This window comes from Rhinolophus ferrumequinum, chromosome 16, assembly GCF_004115265.2.
Source record: "Rhinolophus ferrumequinum isolate MPI-CBG mRhiFer1 chromosome 16, mRhiFer1_v1.p, whole genome shotgun sequence".
Classification (NCBI taxonomy): domain Eukaryota; kingdom Metazoa; phylum Chordata; class Mammalia; order Chiroptera; family Rhinolophidae; genus Rhinolophus; species Rhinolophus ferrumequinum.
This window is the reverse complement of record NC_046299.1, coordinates 22726491-22744034: the sequence shown is the minus strand read 5'-3', so window position 1 is coordinate 22744034 and position 17544 is coordinate 22726491. Positions and strand designations below refer to the sequence as shown.

At 40.7% G+C, this 17544-nt stretch overlaps 1 protein-coding gene across 5 annotated transcripts in view; it reads left to right on the top strand.

The window, feature by feature from the left end:
- Nucleotides 1-730: 730 nt before the first annotated feature.
- The window catches only part of GBF1 (golgi brefeldin A resistant guanine nucleotide exchange factor 1), a 113620-nt gene continuing 96806 nt past the window's right edge, over nt 731-17544 (top strand). For 4 of the 5 annotated variants that reach the window (XM_033130187.1, XM_033130185.1, XM_033130186.1 and 1 more), the window contains exons 1-3: nt 731-993; nt 11341-11446; nt 12784-12850. In XM_033130187.1, coding sequence (XP_032986078.1) covers nt 11351-11446; nt 12784-12850 — 163 coding nt within the window. In that variant the 5' untranslated portion in view covers nt 731-993; nt 11341-11350. Of the gene's footprint in view, nt 994-7523; nt 7578-11340; nt 11447-12783; nt 12851-17544 lie in introns of all 5 variants that reach the window. The other variant, XM_033130184.1, reaches the window with a different exon arrangement.

The following is a 17544-nucleotide window of genomic DNA, read 5'->3' as shown; positions in this document are numbered from 1 at the left end:
TAGTTATGCGAATGTGGGTGCTATCTTTGCACTCTGGGACTCAAGTTTCCCGCTTTGTAAAATGAGGACACCTGAATTAGATACCCAACGTTTCTGCCACCTCTCATTTTCTCTATTTCTGGATGACAGGAATGGGGTACAAGAACAGAAACAGTTGGGTTGGGACAAACACATCTATGAGAAGCCAGACAGGGCAGGCAGATGGGAGAGTGGGGGAGGGGAGATTGGAAATTGCGGGATTGGTCCTAGGATGGAGTGAGTCCAGAAGCTGCCTCGTATGGAAGTGTTCCCTTAAGGGGCACGGTTTTGGCCTGGCTGACTTTGATAGGGAGTGTCCGGAATGGGGTAGGGAGAATGGAGTAGAGTCGCCCGCTCAGGCTCTCAAAACGGACCCCGCCCCCTTCCCAGCAAATCGTAGCTCTCCTCCCCATAATGCCCAGCAGCCACTTCCAAGCCGCGGGGCAACCGAACTCTAGCTAACTCCACCTCTCCAACCGCCCAGCACAATGTGTCCATTTTTATTGGGTTTTATAACTGTCACTCAGAGAGTCCTTGTATCCGTTGGTTGTTCCTACCTACCCTTTTCTTTTTCTTGTAATCTCGCCTCCTTAGGTACACCCCGCCTCCCGAAGCCAACTTCCATTCATCGATTGGATAGCTGGAATGCCACTTTTCACGGTGCGAAGCTATTATTGGTTGTGAGCGGCAAGGCTCGCGCAGTTACCAGGCAGCGGGCTAGACTGAGGCTAGTTACCACGTCAGTGAGCTGACAGGGAAGGTACCCGGCTCCACCGCCCGTTCCGGCCGACTCTAACCGGCCTCTGTGCGGTCCCTGACTTCGGCCTCAACTTCCAGGAAACGGGCTACTTTCCTTCTCCCATCTGCCACCAGAGCCGGGAGAGCCGCTCGGAGACGCCTTCGGGGCCCGGGGTGGACATGAGCAGCGGCTGCTGGTCCTGGGACTAGGCCCCGCCATTTTGGATCCGCTGACAGGTCAGCGAAGTCTCCTCTTAGAGTTCCAGTGTCGTGAAGGGTGCCCTGACATCGCGATAGGGAATAAGGGGACGAGGGCCCTTAAAATGGAGGAGCTGGGTGGATTAAGCGCGCAGGGGCAGGAATAAGACGAGGGAGAGATTGTTGTGGAAAGGAACTGGGAGGCGTGGAGGGGGCAAAGGTCAGGCCCCAGCCACAGGAGGGGCGACTTCAGCTCTGACTTCTGATCCCTTGCAGGTTCCCTAGTCCTTCTTGTGTTCCAAGACTTAACCTAGGCTTCAGCTCCTCTCTTCCGGAGCTTTCTGCTTAAGAGCCCAGTCCTCAAAAGCTGAAAGCCAACCTAAAGATCTTTGTATCTATTTTTCAGGGTTGATTTTTATGCCTTCTATGTGTAAGTCCAGATTGTATAGAGCGTCCACTTCTGTGTGACTACCCCGTTTAACACAGCCTAACTGCTTCATTAATACTGAATGATGAACTAGTGCAACCTAGGCTCAGGCAGTGAGGAGAGGTGTGGAAGGATTGAGGCCAGCAGTGTGGGGGACCTGGGCTGTGAGAAGGCTTTCCTCTTATAGGGCAGCTCAGTTGCCATCTGGGTCCGTATGTAAACACTGGACTTATCTTCTGAGTCTGTTTCTGCCTTAACACGATCTATTTTACAAATAATCTCTCCTGGTGTGTGGTTTTGGCTGGCATTTTCTCCCCAGGTCTTCAGTTCACTACGCCTACGGAGACAGAGGTTCAATCACAAGGAAGCCACTCTTTTATGACATATTTATTTGGCTGAGAGTAGAGACAGATTTGTAGACTGGTGAAGTTTGGTGCTGTTGGCCTGTTATTTTTAGTGGTTAAAAGGAGTCATGAGAGATGTTCAGCCAATTTAAAAGTGGTAGGGTCAGGGCAGCAGTGAATGAGTGTCGTTTATGGCACTGTAATGACATTTGATAAATTGCTGTGTTGTAAACCTTACAGTCCCCAAAGGGAAAGAGTGCCTTTAGAATTGAGGACTAGTGTAGATAGTATTTTTTAATGCACAACATAGAAATTTGTAGGCCTTTAATTCAGGTACACCAGGCACTCCTCTGGACCCTGGGAAGGATATAAATGGGAAGGTCTGTTTTGGGATTGCTCTGCTCAGATTATGCACTTCTGAAAAGCGGTAGCATGGATGTGCAGTGGCCTAGTCAGAGCAGATAGTAGGGGTAAGGTAGTATCAATCTAATGCCTTTCAGCATGTATGGACACTCAATAAATGTTACTTGTACCTAGTGTTAGTTTTAGTATGTGGTCCTAACTTGTGACCTGGTTCTAGTCCTGGCAGTCAGGACTTTTGCATGGTGAGATAGTAACAAGGAGAGCCAAAACCTCATTGTGTTAGAAGGGAAAACTATCTAAGATCTAGAGTGACTAAACTCTTTTTATCTAATGCCCTCTGCTCTCCTGAAGTTGTGGATGTGTGTGGTGGGGGATAACTTTTATTGTTTGCATTTATTGATTTGAAATACGTGCGATAGAAATGGTACAGGCAACTATTTGCATTTTAACTTGATCCAAGTTGCAGAAATTTCCAAAAAAGTAGTTGAAAGTGACTAACGAAATGGTATTAGTCAGTCTAGGAAGTGTCCAGGTTTGATAGGCCTGCCTTGCTCATCTGGGTTGATATGCCCTGTTGAGTCCTGTTGGGCTGAAAGACTTTGCGTAATAGGGAATCTAGTCTTTGGGTAGAGTGTGACCAATCCAGCATCTTTTTAGTTGGGCCTGGAGGTGACTCAGGCATCAAAGATTTTCCCTTTCTTTACTTAAAAAGTCATTTTCTAGATAGGAATCATTCTTCACCCCCAACCCCCACCGCACACCATTAAATTGGTTCTTCAAGACTTGTATTTGAGCTTTTTTTTTTTTTAAATTCAGTAATTTCTATTTTTTTCATTTATTTTTAAGAATTATGTTTGGTTTTAAATTTTTTTTTTAATTTATTGGGGTGACAATTGTTAGTAAAATTACATAGATTTCAGGTGTGCAATTCTGTATTACATCATCTATAAATCCCATTGTGTGTTCACCACCCAGAGTCAGTTCTCCTTCCATCACCATATAGAGCTTATTTTTAAAAGTGGGTGAGATACTACATTCTAATCTTGACCGTGATGCTCACTGGCACAGCGAGAAGTCAGGTTGTAGACACATCCTGTGAGTCGCTGGGTACCAATCCCAGCTGAACTCGCAGTTCTCAGAGTTCCACTACTATTTCAGTTCCCTGTGTTCCAAAAGGCAGCATGACTGCCACTTTTAGGTAATAACTTCACTGATAGGGTACTTAGACTGGCTACTGTGGGCAGATAGAGGGGAAAAAGACACAGCTCCTGCTTTGTCTGGAGGAGACCCACTGTATTAATACAATACTCGCTGGAAGGGTTATCCTAGCCTTTGTACGCTATTTCTGTTGATTGATTGCAGTCTGTCCCTGTGGTTCAGGGTGACAAATTAAAATAATTCTGCTGTTGGGATAATGGAGTTGAGTTGAAGGAGAAGGGAGGTTCATTTTACCCACGGCTGGAAGAGCTATGTAAATATAATTGGCAGGTGTTTAGCTATTATTGTTCCTTTTTTCTTATATGTCAGTATCTTCAACAATAGTTGTTTAATTAATTAAATGAAAATATAATAGAGCAGTATGGGGATTTGGAGCGTCAGTTGTGGAAGTGATCATGGAAGTAATGATTTGTTACCATCATATAAACCAGGGATTACAAGCTCAAATGCCTGAATATCAAGCAGGTGAATGTAAATGAGTGAAATCAGCCAGGTGGGAATATATTATAATGTAGTGGGGACTGTCCTGCACTGCAATGTGGACACAGTATGCCCAGTTTTCCTGTTTCTCAGGAGAAACTGGAAATTCAGGTCATTATGCCTTAAACTGTTGGCAACTAGTTAAATTGTTTTTAAAACCTTTTGCAGATAGAACAACAAAATTTATCTGTGGACTGGATTCTGCCCCATGACAGTGAATGATGACCCCTGATATACAAGATGGGCAGGCTTTATGAGACTTAATTACTACAGTTCTCTTTATATAATCATACAGACTAACTTTTTATCTTTGTCCTACTCTGCCAACTGTCATCCTTATACCATGGGTGCCCTCTGAGTGGTTAAAAGATGAGTGAGAGAGAGAAGCCTTGTTTTATTTTTCATCTACAAGCTGGCAGAAAGGACAGCTTTGGACAGATCTTAGTGGCTCATCTTGCATGTGGTTCTTGGGATAGACTCAGAATCTCCACAGAAAGGGGAGGTGCCATGGCAGAGCTGAGGTACAGTGGTCACCTGATTATCAGGTTTGGGAAGATTTTCCAGTTGTGTTCTGTCAGGACACCAGCTTTTTTCCTGGTTTGACTTTCTCTTACCTCCACCCTTTGAGTAAATTTCTTGAGCCCGGTAAGTTGTTTACTAGTTCAGTAATTCTTGGTCACTTTCAATAAAACACAACTATGGTGTGTCCCTTGGCTAGCTCTAGAAATCTTGTAAGCCCTGCATCTTTAGTGTTTCTCTGGAATTTTTGAGAGGTTGAGTGAAGGTAAAGCTTGGAAGGGCTAGTTGAGGATTGTTCAGCTCCCTGGTACCTATTATCCTTTTAGAAAGCCCATCAGCATTTTCTTGGTTTACAGAGTTCTGTGCTAGACACCAAAGCACCAGGAAAAAAGAAAAAAAATGAGTCTTTGCCTTTGGAGAGTTGAATTTCTAATTGGATAAAGACAACTTTTAAAAGTTTAAACAATGCTGTACTAATGACTACTATGTAGAACCAAAGAAAATAACATATACATATATATGAAGAATTGACAATTACATGAGAATTATATATTTCACAGAAGAAATGTGAACGTACAAATAGCACATGAGGAGACTTCAGGAGGATAGATGTGAGAATGGAAGTGTTAAAATTTGGCTCGTGGGTAAATATGGGTTCTTTCTGTCTATAGGGTGGCCTGTATGGAAACAAGTATGGGAAGCAGAAAGAAGGTTTACTTGCCTGGCTTAGAGTCCTTGTCCTAGGAAGTCATTATTTTCACAAGAGGTGGATGTGAGCAGTACCACTATTGAAGAGTCAGTCTTGATTTAGTTCATTCATTTGTTCACTCACTATTTATCATTTCTTTACTATGTATCAGACACTGGGAATAGAAAAGTGAATAAATCATGGTCTCTTGCTGAGATGCTCATTCATGGAAGAGACAGACAAAATAATTGTAAATCAGTATAAGATGCATTGAAATAGAACTATGTACAATGTTATGGGGTGACGAAAAAGGAGTACTAATACTCTCTGGGGGAGTGGGTTAGCTAGGGAAAACTTCACAGAGCAGGCATTATCATAATAACAGCTAAGATGTTGGAGTTTTAATATCCCTGGCATCATGCTAGGTACTTTATAGGCTTTTTATTTAGGTCTCGCAACAAATATTTTGCAATGGAGAACTGTCAGCTGGGCTCAGAGAGGATAAGAAACTTGGCTAAGATCACACAGGTAGTAACAGATCTGGAGCTTGGATCTGTGTTGAGTTTGAAGCTTGTTCTTGTAACCACTGTGGTATTCTGACTCTCTCGTGGACTTTGGGATGGAATGAGTAAGGCTTTACCAAGTGGACAAGAGTGGGGGAAAATATTCCAAATGGAAAGGGAACAGCATGCGCAAATGCAGAGAGACAGCAAGGACTGTAACTTTAAAAACAAGGACTTTTGATGGTCTATTTTATACATATAAACAATAGACATAGCATACAGGGGGCATTCGTGCCCCCCCCCAGCTTAAAAAACAGAGCATCACCCAAACTGAGGCCACATGTATGTCCTTTCCTGACAGTTACATCTCCCCTCCCCCAGCCACTGCTCTAAATTTGTTGTGAAGTTATGAACTTCATTAATATGAAGTTATTCAACTTTGCAAGATAATGCCAAATTATTATCCAAACAAGTTGTATCGATTTACGTATCAGACATTTGATCTGCATTTTTACCAATTCTTAATATTGTCAGATTAAAAGTTTTGTGCTATTTTGGGGCTATAAAATGGTATCTCATTATAATCTTATTTTGTAATTTTCTTGATTATTAATGAAGTTAATTATCTTTTCATATATTTATTTGCTGTTTGTATTTCCTTATTCTGTGACATGCCTATTCGTGTCTCTTGCCAATTTTGGGAAGGGTTTGTATGTCTATTCTTACAGTTTTGTAGAAGTTATTTTATATTACGATATTGCTTCTTTATTAGTTGTATGTGTTAAAATATTTTCTCCCAGTTTGTGACTGATCTTTTCCCTATTTTTTATGGTGTCTTTTGAACAGACATCTTTAATTTTAACCTGGTTTGTTGTTGTTGGTTTTTTTTTAATGGGTTTTTTTTTTCTTTAAATTGGGGAATATTGGGGAACAGTGTGTTTCTCCAGGGCCCATCAGCTCCAAGTCGTTGTCCTTCAATTTAGTTCTGGAGGGCGCAGCTCAGCTCCAAGTCCAATCGCCGTTTTTTTTTCTTTCTTTTTTTTTTTTTTTAAATTTATTGGGGTGACAATTGTTAGTAAAATTACATAGATTTCAGGTGTGCAATTCTGTATTACATCATCTATAAATCCCATTGTGTGTTCACCACCCAGAGTCAGTTCTCCTTTCATCACCATATATTTGATCCCCCTTACCCTCATCTCCCACCCTCCATCCCCAGCCGTTTTCAATCTTAGTTGCGGGGGGGGGGGGGGGGGGCGCAGCCCACCATCCCATGCGGGAATTGAACTGGCAACCCTGCTGTTGAGAGCTCGCGCTCTAACCAACTGAGCCATCCGGCCGCCCATGGGTTGTGCTTTTTGCTTCCTGTTTAGTGTTTCACCTCTATGTTGAGGTTATAAAAATATTCCATATATTTTCTTCTAAAAGTTTTCAAGTTTTGCCTTTTTTTTTTTTTTAAAGATTTTATTGGGGAAGGGGAACAGAACTTTATTGGGGAACAGTGTGTACTTCCAGGACTTTTTTTCCAAGTCAAGTTGTCCCCTCAATCTTAGCTGTGGAGGGTGCTGTTCAGTTTCAAGTTGTTGTCCTTTCAGTTGTGGAGGGCGCAGCTCAGCTCCAGGTCCAGTCGCTGTTTTCTAGTTGAAGGGGGCACAGCCCACCATCCCCCACGTGAGTCGAACTGGCAACCTTGTGCTTGAGAGGACGCGCTCCAACCAACTGAGCCATCTGGGAGCTCAAGGCGCCGTGTTCAATTTTAGTTGCAGGGGGCGCTGCCCACCATCCCTTGTGGGACTCGAGGAATTGAACTGGCAACCTTGTGGTTGAGAGCCCACTGGCCCATGTGGGAATCGAACCGGCAGCCCTCGGAGTTAGGAGCATGGAGCTCCAACCGCCTGAGCCACTGGGCCGGCCCCAAGTTTTGCCTTTTTTACATATAAGTCTTTAATTCATTTGAAATAGAATTTTTGGTATTCCATGAAGAAAGGATCCAATTTATTGTTTCTGTTTCTCCTGCTTTTGTTTAGATCTAGAGGGAGTTGCCAGTTGATCTAGTGACTTTCTCTTTGGATCCTCTTGGGGTGAGTAACTGGGGTGCTGCAAAACACCAGGGGAATGGTATAGACCCAGCTTTAAACAGATGGGGCTTTCAAAAGATGTATGTTGCTCAGAGTCTCTGGACCAGTGGCTTATCTGGCTGGGAATGTTGGTTGGTGTGTATTTGGTTGTTCCATCTCATGTTATTTCTGATACAAAATAAATCTTAAGTTCTTTTCTACCACACTGTGATATGAGATCTCCACAGGCTTCTGTGACCCTGTGACAAGGGGTTCTAAGCCATCGGCTATCAGACAGCAAGTAATTCATCAGAGCTTCCCATTTGAAGCTGAAAGACAGATTCCCTTAAGAGATTTCCCGGGTAAGGAGCCAAAGGTTCAGAGACATGGAGGGAGATTAGGGAACTCTGCATAGTTCTTGAAAATAATTCCTCTTCATTCCCTAGATGTGGCTTTTTTTACTAAGAAAAGAAGCTTAAGACAATTAGTTTTTGCTTAGATATTCTGTCTTAGAAAGTTGTTACCTTCTGGTGTCTAATGAATTTTGATCAAATGTTAGGTTGATTACTTCAGTTGGAAATCCCGGTTGAAAATTTATCTCCTCTAGGAAGTTTTCTAAATAGCATGTAGAATTTATTAGTTATCAATTAGTCCTACTGGCACTTTTGTTTCCAATTTGTTATATAGTGTTGTTTACTTATTGCTGTTGTTTTCAGTATGGGTGTTTTCTCTCATTCTCTTAGTTTTTTGAAAGAGAAATTAAGTATTGTTATTTTGTAGGTAGTTCCCCTTCCAGTACCCCCAAAATATTTTTACAATGGTAAGTATTCAGTATATATACTGAATAATAACAATATATTGAAGACCTTCCATGATATGCCCCCCGACATGTTTTTCTAGCTTTACCTCCAGTTATTTCCCTAGGAATAATGTTCTAGCCAGTCTGGAATTATCACGATCCCCTAAATATATACCGAATTTTCCTACCTATAAGCCTTTACTTATGCCATTGTCTCCTTATATTTTTGACTATTTGAAACTTGTCTTTCAGTTGCCTTTCTAGGGCTTCTGCCTGAAATAATTTTCTTTGCTTCACAACTGTGACACTGTATCACTCATGTATTGGAGGCATTACATAAGTTTGTGTGTATATGTATATGTTTTATCTAATCTACTAGGTTATAAATTCCTTGTGGGTTGGTCACGGTACAGGAACAATTTTGTATGACTGTGCCTAACATTTTGCTCAGCATCTGCTAAGAAATGTCTGATTGACTGAAGTAACTGTTTGTTAATTAACTTTGATTGCTGCTCTTAATCATTTACACCTGGAATAATACAACTGCTTTTCTAAAGAGTCTACTCATTTTTAAAAAATCAGTTAATCAAAATTTAAAAATAGATAATAGGCAATATATGTGTGTGACACAAAATTCAAAAGGTACAAAAGAATATACAGAGAAAGTAAGTCTTCCTCTCACCCCTGTCCCCAGTTTCCCAGTTCCTTTCTCTGGAGGCAACTTCTGTTAGCAGTTTCTCAAAAATCCTTACAGAGATGTAGAACATACTCATCTTGCCTAAATAATTTAAGGAAGGAGGGATACTAGATAGTTTCTCTTTTCTCTACTGGTATTTTAAATTCTTTTCAAATTCATTTATGTTCTATTTCTTGGTTCTTGTCTTCAGAAGAGAACGTTGTTGTATGTTCTCATCATTGAATCTTCTTAGGAGAGAACATTGTTGTATGCCTAGATCATTTGGAAACAGATAGTCTTCTGAGACTGACCTAGTTATTTCTTTAAATTGTCATTAAAATAAATTTTGTCTTACTTTGGATTCTGTTATGGATTTGGGGAGGTGTTATGGGCCTGGACAAAATTTGTACCAGTTCTTTTTTCCTTGATTGTAGTAGTTTTCATACTTCTCACTTTTTGGGGCCTGATCTTGTGCACAATATGCAAATGGAGCTACTTGCAGGATTCATTTTTTTCCCCCTCTATATCTTTGGCTCAGTTTTCTTTTAGATCTCACTGAACTCTATAAATGCATCATGGGCAGCCATGTACAGTAATACATTCTTGTAAAAAATTTAAACATCATAGATAAGGCTAAAATATCTTCTGATTATGCCCCAATTTCACAGAACCTTCTCTAGAGATAACTATGGTTATTGAGTTTGGGGTACATCTGCCCAGACCTTTTATTCTGTGTTTATATATCTATCTATATATATACCTGTATACAATATTTTAAGTATTCTTAACAATATGGATGACTCACAAGCAATGTTTCAAGGGAAAAGAGCAAATTGCAGAATACATACAATGTGATATTAGTTATATAAAGTATAGAATATGCAGAATAATACTGTGTATTGTTTAAAGATACATATTAATGAAGTAAAAGTATAAAACAACGTAAAAGTTTAATAAAGAACAGATTTAGAATAGTGAGCCCTACGGATGAAGAGAGACTGTGATTGGGAGGGCACACGAGACTTCTGTTGTGCTATTCTTAATAATCTGGATGCTGGCCCTTATATTACTCTTTATATCTTACTGTTAAATATTGCATATTTTTAAAAACAAAAATCTAGTATTTTATGTACGATGAGTTGGTTTTTACATAAATGGTAACATACAGTCATAGACTCCAATTTTTTTTTTATCCCACAATATGTCTGAGAGCTCTTTCCATGTCTTACTTGCTTTGTATCCTTAGCACTCTGAAAGGTGCCTTATGCATAGTAGGTGCTTAATAAGTAAATGTTTCTGGAATTCCTTCTTTCCTCATGCTTATAGCCTTACTTTTTTAACTTTCCTTGAGCCTGACCAAGGAAATGTTTGTCTAACTCTATACCCACTCCCACCTTTTCTCTCCCTTTCCGCTTTTAAAAATTTAGTCTTTCTGAGGAGGGTTTCTAAATAATGGAAAGGGGTAAGGTTGGTTTTACATGCTCCTACTTTTCTCTATGCCAAGAAGAAATTCTGTTTTTAAAATATTTTCACCTGGGGAGAGAATTAAATATCTTTTCTAAGTGCTGCAAAAGGCAGCAAAGAAAATGGTAATTAAGTGATAGTTAAGTTGGGAGCATTTAAAGTACTAAAATAGTATTTCAGCTTTACTTCAGAGATTCATATAGAAGCAGCTTTAAAAATAGTCTACCTTTCAGTCTGCTTATTAGAGATTTCCTGCTATAAGCAAGTGAATTTTACTTTTCAGAACTTTTCAAAGGTGATTTCACTGCTTCTCTCCAGTTGTCTGGAGCTGACTTGGCAGAATGGATGTAGTCTGTAAATTGATGTTGTAACTGTGGTTCCAAACCAACGCTGTTTTTCTGACAGCCTTCATTCTTTTCTTTTAACTTGAACCTTCATTATTACTTTATTGAGTGGACAAAAAAGAAAACAGGGAAGATCTGAAATATATCTGTAATAAACTAGCAACACAGATATATCTGCATACCTGAGGGCCTCGTAGATTTTTGGAGACATTTGACTTTGAAGAATTTGACAAGCTTGCTAGGGATTGTTGGGGTGCGTTAGAAAAATTTTCTGGATTGACGCTTTTTGAGGTGTATCTTGAACTTCCAGAGACCTCTAGGAAAGCCAGGTAGTTGGATTCATAACATAAGATAGACTTCATCCCATCTTGGTGTTATAGGTGGGAAGTTTTGGTATTGAAAAAGGTAAATTACTATTCTAACCTTACCAGGTACTTATTTAAGCATGGGTATGCTCTGGGTAACCAAACATTAACTAGACTTTTTTCTTAACTGTTTTGGTAGGTTTGCCAGGATGGTGGATAAGAATATTTACATCATTCAAGGGGAGATTAACATTGTGGTTGGGGCTATCAAACGAAATGCCCGATGGAGCACCCATACTCCACTGGTAAGTGGGGAATGGCAGATAGCTGGATCACTGGTTTGTTGTAGGGGATCTGATGCATGGTTAAAATAGTGATCGATTTCTCAGTAATAAAGAGAATAGTAGACATTTGGAATTGTTCTTAATATCAAGGAACCTTCTCTTTCATTTCAACTAGCGTCAAATTTACAGGCTACTTTTTTTCTCTGGGACCCAAAGGATGATGCCATTCTTCTAACTATTTTTGTAAATGACTTACGAGTAAGCTGGTATTTGGGACCTCTTTAAAATGCCTAAAAATTGTAAGATTCCTCATCTTATAATTTCCTAGGGCTATCAAATTAACTTAAATCAGTGTAGGTATTGATACATGGAGCATGGCTTGGTGATGGTACTCTCCGGGAGTTCAGCAAGCTCCTGTATATAGAGGAGGCCATATTTTGCCAATCAGATGAGTAAGCAATTTACCTGTTGTAAACCTGGCTTTCTTTGTTGCATATGTATGTTCAAGAATATTTTTCGTACAGTTGTATAAAACAACTTTTGGCACAATTGTAAAAACAAGTTTAGACATTTCCAACTTGGCATTTGGAAATTTCTCATGTTCATTTATAAAAATAGATTGTTTTAGAAGTGAGAGTGGAGTCAGGAATGTCTTTGAAATGAATATGTGTGATTATATAATGAGTATGAAGAAGGAGAAAAGAGAATAATACACATGTCTTAGTCGGTTTGGGCTGCTATAACAAAATACCACAGACTGGGTAGCTTATAAATAACAGAAATTCATTTCTCACAGTTCTGGAGCTTGGAAGTCTGAGATCAGGATGCCAGCGGGGTTGGGTGAGGACCGTTTTTTGGGTCTCAGACTTCTCATTGTAACACACATGGTCGAAGGGACAAGGGAGCTCTTTTGGGTCTTTTTATAGGGCATTCGTTTTATGCATGAGGGCTCTGTCCTCATGACCTAATTACCCACCTTCTAAAGGCCCCACCTCATATTATCACACTGGGCAAAATTCAACATATAAATTTTGAGGGGACACAAACATTCAGACCATAGCATAACACATAAGGACCTGGCAATCTATGTAGCAGTGGCAATCTATGACCAGTGTAGATGAATACTTCATGGTGTAGATGAATATTTCAGAATTTATTATTTTAGGTAAGCCCAGAGAATCTCTATGAATTAAGAGATTAAGAAACTGGAAAAAATGAACCAGAACTAACTTTCTTTTCCTCAGAAGAAAAAATTACTGGATTTTCTATTGGATTCAGAGAAAGAGCCCTTGATCTGTCTTTTATTTACTTTTTCTGATAATGACTTTTTAAAAAACAACAAAACCTCTGTGTTACAGGATGAAGAACGGGATCCCCTGCTGCATAGTTTCAGTCATCTAAAGGAGGTTTTAAACAAAATAACAGGTAAGTCCCCACATCTAGGTAGGATTACTTATCCAGGTTAAAAAAACACATGTGCTTGATTTATTACAGGAATGGACAAACTTTCTGTAAAGAACTATTCCAGGGATGGATAGACTTTTTCTGTAAATATTTTTGGCTTTGTAGGAAATGCAACTACTCAATTAAGTTGTAGCTCAAAAACAGACATAGATAATATAATACTTAAATGAATGAGTGATAAATCAAATTTTCTTTAAACAGGTTGCAAGCCAGGTTTGGCCCATGGGTATAGTTTGCCCCTGATTTATTGTATTGCTGATACTTTTCCTACAGTTCCTAGTAGGGCTTCCCACTTTAGTGGGGAATCAGTATTCATACAGTCACAAGCTTCCTTCGTTGTTGAATTATAAGTAAGTTATTTTTGGTTATTTTTTGGTTTGCTTTTGTTTTAACTACTTTCTTTGTCTACCTCATTGAGGTAGGAAGTTGATGGCACAAGTAAAATTTTTAGTATTTGCAACAGAATCCTTCTCTTATAGAAAGTCAGTGTCGGTTTTAGGGCCTTAGCTCTCTATAATGCAGATCGTTCAATCTTCATGTGTTCCCAGAATCTTTTTTCCCCACCATGTTTCCCTAATTACAGTAAGCTTATGTAATATTTATGTTTAGAATTTTCAAAGCCATTTTCATGTTTATTACCATATTGAACTTTTACGCAACTCTGTAAGGGAGGCATGACATATATTGTTCACTTTTTATGAATGAAGTTGAAACTTAGAGCCATTTTAAGTGGTTTAGCTGAGGTCACACTGATCCTTAAGAGGTGGAGTCAAAACTAGAATTCTGGCCCCGATGCCTCGGTTAGTGCCCTGTTCTGTATTGCTTCTGTTTATACAATTAGAGGAGAATGTACACAGGAAGTGCCTTATATATGTATATATATGTGGTGTGTTGGGGGCAAGTCTCAACACCTTTGAGTTTTTCAAGGGGGAAATATAGACTGAAAGGGAAGCCTTAGCTGTGTTGCTCTGTTGACTATAAAGGACTTTTGTATATCCCTGGAATAATTTTAGCTAGTAACATATCTAAGAAATACGTTTTAGGCTTATGCAAATTAAATGACAATAGATAAATTTCTCCTTTCATGAGGAGTGTCGGAGAATATCTTGAGAAAAGTTCCTTTTTACTTTCCTAAACATGGGCTGAAGTTACCCAAGGATTCCCTACCTGTTTTCTTTAACAGAGCAAATTCCATTCTATTGAAAAGCATTGGAAGTGTTAGCCAAGAAGGATCAGATATAGAGGAGATGGTTGTTAGCTAGTTAGCAGGGTGAATGCTGTAACTAGGTGGCAGGTTCTTATTTTATGTCCTGTACTGTAAGTGACTTGGCTGCTTTAGAAAGAGCTGCTTGCGCAGATTATTATTATTATTTTTTTACAGATAAAGCTTACGTGTCCCAATGAGAAAGAAAATGTAGTGAGTAGATATTTACAACTTATTTTGGTGGGTCAGAGTTCAGAGTACTATCTTTCTAAGAGATGTTAAGAGGATTAAACAAGTGACTATATTTGGAAACACTTGGCAAACATTTATGCGCAGCATGGGATTGTGGTTGTAAGTGGTGGGGAACACTAAAATGGCTGAGATCAGACTTGTACAGACCTTTTGGGCACTGTACAGACATGAGGAGCTGAGGTGGTGCTGCTATGCTGACAGAGCCACATTTCCTGTTTGCCATCCAGTCCGTATCCCGCACTTGTTTTCTCCATCCTGACATATCCTGAGACTTCAGCTCAGAGATCACTTTTGTGGCGAGTGATGCAGTCTGGGACGTGGTGTCTCTAGACCATGTAAGAGCTACCAAAATGGAGTCTGTTGCCTAATTTTCTTACATCCTTGGGTCAGGAATCCAGATTATCTGCTGCTTCAAACGAATAAGACCAGAATGTACTGAGGAGCCAGTTCTCTCAGTGGTACTAGGAACATAGCTGGGGTTGCCAAGCTTTCCTCTGGAAGAAGGAAGAAGGTGCTAGTGTTTTCTAAGGGTCAACACCTATGGCAAATGTTGAAATGGTGCCTGCCAAGGTTGTCCCATTGTTCTTGGGTTTTAGCATATTACCTGCCTAAGAAAATGACAGAGCGGGTCCAAAATAGAGCATTTCATGGCCTTTTGATCGGTTCTGACCCCCCACACAGTGCTGGCTCCCAGGAGCAGGTTTATGGGTCAGCTGCCCCTGTGGTCCTGGACCACAATCCATGACCAATTTCTTGTTTCTTTTACTGAAACAAACAGATTTTTCTGATTGGCAGTGTCAGGAGGACTGCTTTCTTGGAAGCCTGTTAGTGCTAGAAGGCTGGGAAAGGGTTTTGAACTTGGAGAGAGAAACTGAAGGGACTTGCCCTTGCTATGTGACTGGGAATGGTGTACCATTCAAACTGGAGGGTGTATGGCCGGAGTTCTAGGACTGCCACTCAGTTTAACTCATGAAACTGACTTGGGCTTGGTCTCTTTTTACAAAGGCTTTCTATTTGCATTTTCCTAGGCTGTTTGTCTGCTGACTTAGTTGATTAAGAGTATCACTCACTGTTGGAAATGGGTGGTTCATTGGACATTGTCAATAAACCAAAATAATTTCTTCCCCCTGTAAAATAGAGGATCGTTTAAGTACATAAGATTACCTACTCCTCCAGGAGTATTTGAGCATTGTGAAGGAAATAAGTCCATTGTCTCTAGTAAGGTTGGCTAGGTCCGTACTTGTTATACGTATCTCTGTTCCATGTTTACAGTCAGTATTTGCCCAAACTGTATGATGACTTCATGCTCTGTAGCACTTAGAGTCATCGACTATTCTAACACCAAATTTAAAGAGAAGGTTGCACTTAGAATATACAGGGTGCCGAAGAGCAAAGTTTGCATATTGCTACTTTGGATAAAGCCTTAGCTTACTGCCAGTGAGACTTGACTGTTGCCTCTCATTTGATCCTCTTAGGAATCCTTTTAGGAGGTTATTCTGAAGGAGTTAAAGTAGATGTGTGGTTGCCAGGGGTGGGGAGTGGGCATGAGGAATGACTGCTAATGGGTACAGGGTTTCTTTTGGGGGTGATGAAGAATGTTCTGGAATTAGATAGTGTACAAAACCACTTTAATTAAAAGAGTGAATTTTATGGAATGTGAATTATATCTTAATTCCCCCCCCACCTTTTTCACCTCCCCGCACCCACTCTGGTTCAAGCCATTGTTTCTCAGTCTAGTTGTGTAGGACACAGCTTCCTGGCCCCTGCTGGTATTACGAGCCTTGCGCTTCCCCTTCCCCCACCACCAGCTGAGGCAGTGGGTCTCCGGTCGTTGGTCAGCCACTCACAGCAGCTCACACTGGCTGCCGGCCGCTCACACTGGCTGCCGGCCACTCACACTGGCCACCGGCCGCTCATGGCAGCACAGGGTAGGCCACGGCAGCTCACACCAACCTCCGGCTGCTCACGGCAGCCCAGCTCCAGCGAGAGCCATTGTTCACAATCTTAGCTGTAGAGGGTGCAGCTCACTGGCCCATGTGGGAATGGGACCGGTGACCTCGGTGTTAGGAGCATGGCGCTCCAACCACCTGAGCCACCAGGCTGGCCCTTTATCTTAATTTTTAAAAAACAGCAAATGTAGGCTGGAATTCGCCAGTTCTTTCTCAGGGCTCAGAGCTCAAAAGGGAAGCCTTTGGCTGTATTCGCTGCTGTGCTTTGAACCCATTGTCCAGCAAAGGCAGGATAAGGCTCTGTTCAGCCTCCTGGCCCAGTTTGTCCTTTTATATCTCTCTCATTAACTCAAGAAGCACATGGCTTTTATATTTAAATTTATTCAAGCTGTAATCTTTGACATTTGAGTTAGCTTTTAGTACAGTTTTGCATTTATAGTAATATATATTATGTATTTTCTCTATCCCCAAAGAATCCGTTTTAATCTTTTCCGGATGCAAATTTCAGTCTGTCTTGTCCCATCTTCCCTCTCTTGCTCTCTTTCCCCTCCCCCCACAGAGTGTGTTTGATCAGGTGTGGCAGGAATATCCACTGTCAAGCTGCGCCCTTTATATTAGTCAATATTATCCTTCTCCCCCCTCCCTGTCTGTCTGCCCCTTTGGGCTTTCCCAGTTGATTTATAATTTTGGAATTCTCATCGGAGTCTGTAATACAGTTTGTTCATTATTTAACCAAAACCTGTTTAATGAGCAGAGAGAGGCAATGTAAATGTTAGGCATGTTGCAGTGATGTACCTTTGTGCTTCTCAAAGCGGGTGGGCAGTTAACTCTGTGCTGCCTGCAGGGCTGGGGGGTCCTGGCCTCAGAGGTAGAAGGCCCACTGCCTCTCCCTTACATCTGTCTAAGCCCCGTTGTGGGCTGAGAATCCAAAGGCACATGTCCTTTTATTCTAGAGATCGTGTGTGGGCTCTTGCATGTTGGACTTATCTTCAGTTTCACAGCTAGACTGTGTGATAAGATCTGTGGCTTGGGCTAGCGGATGGAAAGGAAAGGGAAATATCAGGACACTTGATAATGCTCTTGGTTTTAGAGCTGAAGAGAGTAGACAGTTTAGTAGAATCCTTCTAGCTGACACGGTCTGTGGCTTTGATCTCTTTGTTCCCATACTAGACAAGTCTTTGCAAGCCTTAGTATCCTTCATCCAGTATCCTTCGTGGAAAGGGCGCTAGTCAGTTGTGATTTGTGGTGTT